At 24.4% G+C, this 10,217-nt stretch overlaps 1 protein-coding gene across 2 annotated transcripts; it reads right to left on the bottom strand.

Moving 5' to 3' along the window:
• Window positions 1-1,833: 1,833 nt before the first annotated feature.
• On the bottom strand, window positions 1,834-9,503 carry LOC123258791 (protein zer-1 homolog). Of its 2 annotated transcripts, none has more exons than XM_044719005.1 (9): window positions 8,069-9,503; window positions 7,711-7,999; window positions 7,027-7,318; window positions 6,734-6,939; window positions 4,806-4,977; window positions 4,334-4,657; window positions 3,483-3,629; window positions 3,137-3,389; window positions 1,834-2,076 (listed from the first exon to the last, which is right to left on the bottom strand). In XM_044719005.1, exons 1-9 carry the CDS (start codon window positions 8,532-8,534, stop codon window positions 1,883-1,885), a joined length of 2,343 nt encoding a protein of 780 aa, XP_044574940.1. In that variant the 5' UTR covers window positions 8,535-9,503; the 3' UTR covers window positions 1,834-1,882. The 2 variants fall into 2 exon arrangements, with proteins under 2 accessions (XP_044574940.1, XP_044574939.1); XM_044719004.1 differs by having other exon boundaries at window positions 3,483-3,632; window positions 8,069-9,501.
• Between the last annotated feature and the right edge of the window lie 714 nt (window positions 9,504-10,217).

Here is a 10,217-nt window from a genome sequence, read left to right as displayed (position 1 = left end):
ATTTGTTAAAAAAATTCTTAAAATTATAAAATATCTGCTAAATTAATGTTCATTGTTTGAAAATATTTATGTGAGTATAGAAAATATTTTTTCTAAGAATGATACTAAAATCAGCTAACTTTTTTGTTTATTTTTATAAAAAAAAGATATTTTTTTAAATTTGACACTTGTAATTTTATTGAATTTTTAGATGTGGAATTTTTTAAAAATTTTTTTTCAAAATTAATGTAGCACATATTTAATAATTATGAAAATTTAATTAACCGACATCTGAAAATTTTTAAATTGAAAAAATTATTACAAAAAAATTTCATTTATCAAAAACTATAAGTGCAGTTTTTTAAAAATATTATTTAGTTCTAATTTGATAAGAGAAAAAAATCAAAAAATTAAAAACGTCGACTAACTAGTATTTTTTAATAATTTTTAAAATTTTATAATAAATTATGGCAAAAAAAATAAGAAAAAACAATTTACATTTAGGAATTTAAAAAAATATAAAATGCAATTTTTTAAAAATAATTTTTCGGAATAAATCTTTTTGTTAAATAAAATTAAAAAATTGTCAAGTGACAGATAACTTTAATATCATAAATTTTTTAGTGAAATCAGCTGACATTTAACAATTTTGATAATTTTTATAAAAGATAAATTATTTTAAAAAATTTTGCACTTGTAATTTTATTTAATTTCTAGATGTGAAATTTTAAACAAATTTTTCATAATAATTTATTATAAAAAAAAAATAAAATTATGTCAATTGTACACAAAAGAAATTAAATATTTCTTTGTTATAAATAAATATGACGTAACATAAACAAAATAAAAATTTTTGATGATTGAATTTAGAATTTTATTGCAATTATCAATAAATATTTCATAGAATATTTTTAATATATTTATTATTATTATTTTTCTTTTTAATAATAATGATATTACAATAAAAGCAGTGTAGGATGCGAAATATACGAAATAAAAATATAATTGATATACAAAAAGATACAAACCTAAACGAAAAATACTTAATACTCATTTATTAATTCTATGTACAATTAATATTGAATTTATAGTTTATTTTTAATCATCATTTATTTTATTCCTCACACACAATTTCGCATCCGATTATTGTATTTTTTTATCCGACGATTATCTACACGAATTACTAAATAATTTTAAGAATAAATTACTAAGAATTGCAATAACAATATATGATTTATTTTTTGTTTTATTTTTTTTACGAATATTATTTAATAATAATAATAATAATAATAATAATAGTTAAAATAATTATATTTGTAACATAATTATTCAAAGCATTGAACGCCCATGTAACAATAAAATAATCATAATTATAATTTATCTGCAGAAGTAAATTACGTACAAGAATATTGTTATATTTTTTGACAATTGCGCTGAAAAATTTTTTTTTTTTTTTTTTTTTTTTTTTTCAATTATACCAAAGCTATTTTACCAATAGCAAGTATCCAATCCTGTTTTTTAAATTATACTATTTACAGTAGAAAAAAAGCAATAAATTTAAAATAACAAAAATTAGTTAATCATAATTTTAATAATTATTTGTATGATTAATCTTATTTTTGTTTTAATAATGATTTTATATTAACGGCATAGATATTAAATAAATATCAGTAGGTAGTACACTATCCAACAGTTGATGAGCAAATTTAATGCGATAATTATTTTGATTATAAAATAATAAAGAAAAAAAAATTTCCAAACTATTATTTTACCAAAAAATAATAACTATTTAATTTAAGAAAAAATTAACTATTTAAAAATTTTAGTTTTTTTTTTTAATGGAATTTTTTTTTCTCTCAAGTCTTTTTTTTTTTTTTTTATATTTATTTTTAAAATCACATCATTAATCATCGAGACTGTACTCGGATGATGATTGAAGGGTTTCTTGTTGGTCACCATGGATTTTATTGGGCCCGCAATTGATAATTACTGACAAAGCAAGATCCTTGATACGATTGTAAGGTCTGTCGTCGTCTAATAATTTTTTAAGTTTATCTATTCCTCCTTCTGATTCCACCAAAGAACAATACTTGGTAGCTAGAATTAAAAATTAAAGTTAGTATAAAAAAATTTTAATAGAAAAATAAATTATCTTTATTATCATGAGAATAAACAAAATTTTGGGGCCAGTGTATTTATAAGTAGTCAATTTATGATAATAAGTATTCAGGCTGCATTCGAGAATGCTCTATCTCTAGATAAATAATTAAAAAATGACCTTGTATCTTGTGAACTATTTACATTTTTAAAGATATAAGCTCATCCCGATACTAAACTCATCAAGACCTTTCATTTGAGTACCCACATCAATTTTTCATATATTTATATATATTATATATATGTATATATGAAAAATATATCAAAATGCATGTGGGTACTCAAATGAAAGCTCTTGATGAGTGTAACTTCGAGATGAGCTTATATCTTTAAAAACGTCAATAGTTAAGAAAGTACAGTGACAATTTAACATCATCAAGAAATTACCTTGTATCTTGAGAACTAATGATATTTTTAAAGATATTAGCTCGCCCTGACATTACACTCATCGAGACCTTTTATTTGAGTACCCACATCAATTTTTTCATATATTTATATACATTACATATATGTATATATGAAAAATACATCAAAATGCATGTGGGTACTCAAATGAAAGCTCTTGATGAGTGTAACATCGGGATGAGCTTATATCTTTAAAAACGTCAATAGTTAAGAAAATACAGTGCAATTTAACATAATTAAGAAATTACCTTGTATCTTGTGATCTATTGACATTTTTAAAGATATAAGCTCATCTCGATACTACACTCATTAAGACCTTTCATTTGGGTACCCACATCAATTTTTCATATATTTATATATATTATATATGAAAAATATATTAAAATGCATGTGGGTACTCAAATGAAAGCTCGTGATGAATATAACATCGGGATGATCTTATATATTTAAAAACGTCAATAATTAAAAAAGTACAGTGCAATTTAACAAAAGACATTATTTAATACAGCAAAATTTCATTTATTTATAGTTCACAAGTCACGGCAGTCACATAGTGACTGCAAGGTTGCTAGTTAAATAATAATTTGATACTCACGATAAACTTGAGTTAAATTAGCAAGAGCCCATACTGCCCAATGTTGGCACTGTGGTGTGTGATAAACATCTAATAAACGTAGCAACGGTAAAAATGATCTATAATTAATATTGCGCTGAGACGATAAATTCCAACGTTCAATAGCTTCGACCATACGTTCAAGAACTTCATTTCTTGTGGGTTGATCTATGGTCCATGCTTCTACACCATCAGACGCCATGTGAGCTAGGATTCCGGTTGCATTATATGAAACCTAAATTTATCATTAAAATTACATTAAATTTTTTCTATGTTAAAAAAAAAGTATAATTAAAAATTATACTATAATTAAAATTATTTTAATTACCTCGATCCCATCACGATCGTACTCTAATAAATTAGAAAAGACTGATACGTATTGCTGTTGCATTAAATGGGGGCGAAGGTAATCAACTTCAGCAACATTGCCTAATAAACCCATCATGTTTCGTAGTAATTCTTCTTTAGATGGATACTTCTATAACAAATATAGAGTGTTATACAAAATATTTTTTTAAAAATTTTGTGACCATACGATTCAAACAAGATTGAATTATTTTATTTTGTACATTAAATTAATTAAATGAGAAAAATTTTCATTTAGTATTCAATTGAAGTCAGTTAAGGCTTTAGTTATAAAACATTTTTGTTTATAAAAAAAATTTTTTTGACTCTTTGTTTTAGATTTTTATATTGGAAGATTCGTAAGATTTTTTACAATTTTTACATTAATTTTGGCAATTTTTTACCACAAAATTTCGTACACAAAAAAAAATTTACTTGAATCAAGTAAATAATTTTGAAGAATTTTATATTTTTGATTTGAGTAGAAAAATTCTTAAACTAAGAAATTTTTCTTAATTTTACTTAATTCGACAATTTTTCGTCTTGACTCAAGACAATGAAACTCTTCAAAATTATTTTCTTGGTTCAAGAATTTTTCTCTTGATTCAAGTTAACTTTTTTCAATGCACTGTGGGAAGTAAACTAATTCATGTTATATGTCTTGTAATAATTAAAAATAAAATTATAAATTTAACTAGACACATTTAATAAAATACTTAGCCTTGAGTTTGACCGAAAGCACGATCGAATTTCAATAAAAATGCCAAGTTTATATTGCACTTAGAGTCATAAAATATTTACATAAAGTTTAATGTAAATATTTAAAATACAAACCTCAACACATTTCAAAAAGAGTCTCATTCCCTGCTCATCCAAAAATCTCTGGCAATTAATCGGCGTCTCGTCAGTCATATTCCACATAGTAGACCAAGCGACCTCGAGAACGTCATCATGTAATTCACACTCAACTCTGTACCGAACCAATTCAAGCATTGTCTCAACGCATCCTAAGTTTCCTAATAAACGTTTTTTCTTTCCTTCCACCTGGCATGCCAGTGAGTTCAATAAATAAATTCCAATTCGTTGTACAAAACCTTCAGACTCCGCGTGTCTTGTAGAATGTAATAAAACTTTAACAAGCGTTTCGTAATTCCACATCTAAAAAATTTTTCATTTATTTACTTATGACTCTTATTACTAATAATAAAATTATAAGCGATTTTAAACGTCTATATTTTGTTAAATGAGATAAGAATGATTGAATAATAATAATCGTCGTAGCAAAATTTTTTGGCTCATAACTTACAACATCTTGTGGTATGCGAAACTGGCAAAGGGCCAAACAGCCGTTGCGCATCATTGTCTCTTCATCTTTGTGAGCATTCATACCAGCAAGAAGCGCACCTATTATTCTTCTCTTCATTTTTGAGACAAGTACACTCTTTTCTTTTGTTTTTACGATATAAAACAATGTTGCGCTGTAAAAAAAAATAATTAAATAATTCTCAAAAATTTTTAATATAATTTAATAAAATACATTAATAAATAATTTTTCTAGTTTTTCTCATTTTTCTCTAATTAATTTTTTTTAATTTTATATATTTGTAAACGCAGACATATCTCCGACTGCACTATCTTCTTCAAACTATCTACAGGCTTAATTGAGGTTCCGGATCTACTAAACAGCTTTGAGTTCATTGAAAAGAATTTCAACCTTAGGCATAATCGACTACTGAAAACAACGAAATCCAATAAAAAGTATGTCATCAATAGTCCAAGAAGTAAAATATCAGCTCTTATTAATAGATAGCACACTATAAATTTTTTCGATGGTTCCTATAAAGCATTCTTAGCTAAATTAAAAGAAATCCTGTGATTTTTAATGCTGCAATACTTTTTCTTATGTATATTAGTCTCTCTTCGGTTATAATTATTGTTTAAATAAATTTCGTTCAAATTTTTTTTATTATTAATATGTACACAGCCGATTGGCGTTTAAGTATATAAATCTACACTAATAAATGGAGAGTATAACCGGTATTTTGACCGGTTATACTGCGAAAACTACACGGAAAAAAGAAAACAGGAATAATTACAGTATAAAATGTAAAATCAGTTCTGTCGTAATCAAAACTAGAAAAATTACAGTTCGAAATAACATTTTTCTAAATTTAAACTTTGAAAGTTAATTTTCAATGTAAATATTAAATTCTATAATGTAATTCTTATAAAATCTGTAATAATTACAATCTGAAACTGTAATTTTTCCAGTTTTCATAACGGAGCGCTACGTTGCATTATGTACTGTAATTTTTCGAGTTTTCTTTCTTCCGTGTACTGAACCGATCGGAATAATACTTAAAATTTTATTTTGTTATTTTATTTGTCTGTATAAATTTAGAATTAATATTACCGTCAGTAAAATAAATTTTGCTGCCCGCACATGTGCACTCTATGAAAGCTATTGAAAGAGTGATCCAGTTAATTCCCCCACTACTGTTTTTAGGGCAACATTCGCTTCTGATAGACCGTGACTTTAAATTAATAACCAATCGCAGCTTCTCTCATTCAAAAATAAATTATAAAATAGTAAAATATCTTCGATAAAAATCTATACTAATAAATGGAGAGTCGGTTTTTTTTTGTCCGGTTATACTGCGAAAAATAAGATGCAGCGTGTTTCGGAGAAGGTTTTAGTATATGATATGTTGGTGATTACTTATCCAGAGCCTATATTTTTTTGACTTAGAAATAATGAATTTTTATTGTAACTAAATTTATTCTATTTGATTGTCATTTGTTTAAAATAAATTTTTTAATTCTATTAGTTATGTTTATATACTTAGCAGATTTGTTCACTTATGAGACCTGCAATTTCTTTAACTGAAACTTTCAAAGCTGATTACAAATTTTTTTTTTCATATCAATTATTATTCATTTTTATAAGAAAAACACGGGAATGTTATAATGATTGCACATTGAAAGTTACAACGAATATTAGCTAGAATAATAATATGGATAAAAGGTGCAAGCCAATTCGATAGAATTGAGAATCTGTACACGTCAAAACAATACTCTAATTAAATTTCAAGTCTAGATCTAAAAATGTAATTCTATAAAACGCCCAGCGGAGCGGGCGAGTAATAGCCAGTAAATAAGTAAATAAATATATTTTTTATGTATATTGCCAATAAGCGTAAGTTGATAAATAAATAAATAAATAATTTATTGTACCTTCCCGATATTTGTATATGACGTTCATTAAGATGTTTCTCCATAGCTTCAAGAACGATATAAAGTGCCTGATCCATACGTTCGCAACTTTCATATCTGAATACATGATACAAATCATTTAAAACTTTTTGCAACAAATCCTGTTTGTTGTCCATGCATACACGAGCTGCTATGAGTATTTGTTCATCGTTAGCATTTCCAGCAATCTGTAATATAATTTTTAAATACGCTTAGATATGCTTAGCAAAATATAAATTAATAATTTTTTTTTTTTTAATAATTAGCAGACTAACGATTTTAGCAGGTATGTCATATCTTCTACACGCTTCCCCATGAGTACCATAAAGACCTAAAAATTGTAATGGATTGTTCACACGACAAGCTAGACCTTGAATATCACACATTGCGTAGACTTTTGTAGAGTTGGATATCAATGGACGTTCGGCTACTCCACGTCCATCTAAATTTGTACCGCCAATATCCAGTGACGTTAAATTAGGTAAACCTTCAACTAAGTCTGATAAAACTTGATTAGGTTTGTGAAAGAATGCATTTTTGTGGTTAGCGTGGGATATATCGAGATGCCTAAAATAAATAAAATAATTCATTATTTTACAGATTGATACACCCATAAGTAATTATGTAATGCAATAGATTTTTGTAATGTTGTAAAAATTACAAAGAAAATTGAACTTTATTAAACATTATTAAACAATTATTAAGACATTTAATTATTTTTTAAAATTTTACGACAAATAAATTATAGCAATTAAAAAATTATAAAAAAAATTCTATATGTTGAAATTGTAAAAAAATTATAAGTGCAATTTTTTAAAAATAATTTATTTTTTAAAAATAATTTTTTAGAATTGATTTATTTTTTAAATAAAGCAAAATGTTTAATAATTTTAGTTTAATTTACATACTCCATAATTACTGGATATAAATTAAAAAAAATAATAAATTATTTTTACTACCTTAATTTTTTTAATTGTATAACATTGGCAACAAAAGCACTCGGATTTTCATTAACTTTGACATTATAAAGACACAATGATACTAAATTTGGAGTTGATGATACAAATTCAAAGTTACCAATATTGACGGCATTTGATAAATCTAAATGAGTCAAATTAGATAAACCAGATAATAATATAACATAATGCTCAGGAGCTATTTGAACGTGTTCCAATGCCAGATGCTTTAAATTCGGTGCATTAAATAGGTATCCGCGCTTACAATAATTTATTGGTGATGGATCTATAACTGCAACACAATAAATAATTTTAATAAATTATTAATTTAAAAAAATAAAAAAAAAATAAAATTACTCACCACCTGTAAGATCAGTTGGGTAGATTTGTGGACAAGAACGAAATGATAAACTCTGTAAATGTTTTGAATTATTATTTATAAATTCAATAGACGATTTAGTAAGATCACAACAATCATTGAATGACAAGTGCAATAATTGATGATTAGCAAGAACAGCAACAGATGTATCCAAGATATTGCTGTGGTTTATTTTAACATTTTTTAATCTTGTTGCAGTAGTATCAGCAAATATATTGATAAATCCATCATCAATACGTGCTGTGCTGTCACACTTTTGAGCAAATTCAATGATTTTATCACAAATTTCACTTGGTAGTACAAGTCCACGTATTAATGTACGATAACCACGTTTGTCAACAGTTGAAATAATATCTAAATTGTTACATATTGTTTTAAAACATAATTCAGCTAAACTTTCAGGTCCTACATATTGTTTAGAATTAAATATACTCTCAAAATGCGCCATATTAACTTATTTTTTTTTATATTATTATTGTAAATAAATAACAATAATTATTGTTATTATTATTTATTTATACGGACACTTACACTTTATTCACTGTTTAAAAATAAAATCTGAATTTAAAAATGTTTTTCAATTAACACAACTTTACACAACTGTCAAATGTGTCAAACGCATCAGCTGTGAAGGTTCTACCATCATTATTATAATTTTAAAAAACCCATACTAGAATCGATTACAATTATGATAACATAATCTAATAGTTAACAACTTTATTTTATTTAATTATTCCTTTTAAATAATTATCAGTACTCGAGTCTTCTGTCAATGTCTCAGATCCATTTTGTCAATGAACCACCAGTCCATTTTTCAATTCTTAAAATTATCATCTATTTATTTTTATAATTAATCCATATATATACCAGTATATATATTTATTTAATTATTATGACGTACTGAATGGACTTTTTTGTGTTATTCTTGTCAAATAAAATAGTTTTTATGTGTGAGACTGTTTTCTATTCACAAATTCCTGAGTATACATCACTAAATGCTTGTGAAACACACATACGCAATTTTTATTGCGATAAATTACACTTATTAAATCATTATGTTGATTATCGTAGTTGCTTAATTTTAAAAAAATTTGCTATTCAAATATTTGTCCATTTTTTAATTAACTTCAGACACGTTTATCTGCATGATTATATTTGAGTAATTTGATTTTACGTGTAATCAACGATTTAATTTTATAGATGATTGTTTTTTATGGATCAAGTTAACGTTAGAATATGTGACGTCACTTAATGACTCACAGATGGAATAACACTAATGACTTGAGTTTATATATACAGGCTGTATTCTGATAATTTGAGTATCTTAAAGAAAATCAATATCGTGTGATTTATTTTTTTATTGTTTATAAGATTATTTGTTTATTACTTAGATGAAAATTTTATAGATTTTTGTGCGTCAAGTGATTTTTCTAGAAATCACAAGTAACTTTCTTGGACTTGTGTGCATGCGCTTAATTTTAATGGCGCTTAAATTCAAAATTTATTTCACAATTGTTACTTAATCAATTAATATTTTTTAATTTAAAAATATATTTACTCCAATGATTTTTTTTAGATAAATATTTAAAATATTTCTGTGACATTAAATTAACCAGTCTTAAATGACAATAAATTTAGCAGTTATTTAATAATTTTTTTTTCTAAATAAATTATGGCAAAAAAAATTAGAAAAAAAATTGACATGTAGAAATTTAAAAAAATGCAATTTTTTAAAAGTAATTTTTTTGAACTAATTTGTTTGTTTAAAAAAATTAAAAAATTCTCTAGTGATTGCTAATTTTAATGTCATCAGTTTTGACCATTTTTTAATTTTTTAAAATAAATATACTTATTTTAAAAAAACTATTTTTAAAAAATTGAATTTTTTTAAATGTCTACAGGTCAATTTTTTTTTGCAATAATTTATTTGTTAAAAAATTTATTTAAATTATTAAATATCTCCTAAATTAATTTTCACAATATTTTTTTATAAATTTAAAAAATCATTTGACAATTTTTTACTTTTTTTCAAAGATAGCTTTCAGAAAATTATTAAAAAAAAATTGCATTTATAATTTTTTTATAGCTTAAAAAAATGGAATTTTTTAAATAAATTTTTCATGCTATAATA

The sequence above is a fragment of the Cotesia glomerata genome, linkage group LG2 (genome assembly GCF_020080835.1).
Source record: "Cotesia glomerata isolate CgM1 linkage group LG2, MPM_Cglom_v2.3, whole genome shotgun sequence".
Taxonomy (NCBI): domain Eukaryota; kingdom Metazoa; phylum Arthropoda; class Insecta; order Hymenoptera; family Braconidae; genus Cotesia; species Cotesia glomerata.
Note: the sequence above shows the minus strand (reverse complement) of the source record. Positions and strands in the feature narration are given on the sequence as shown.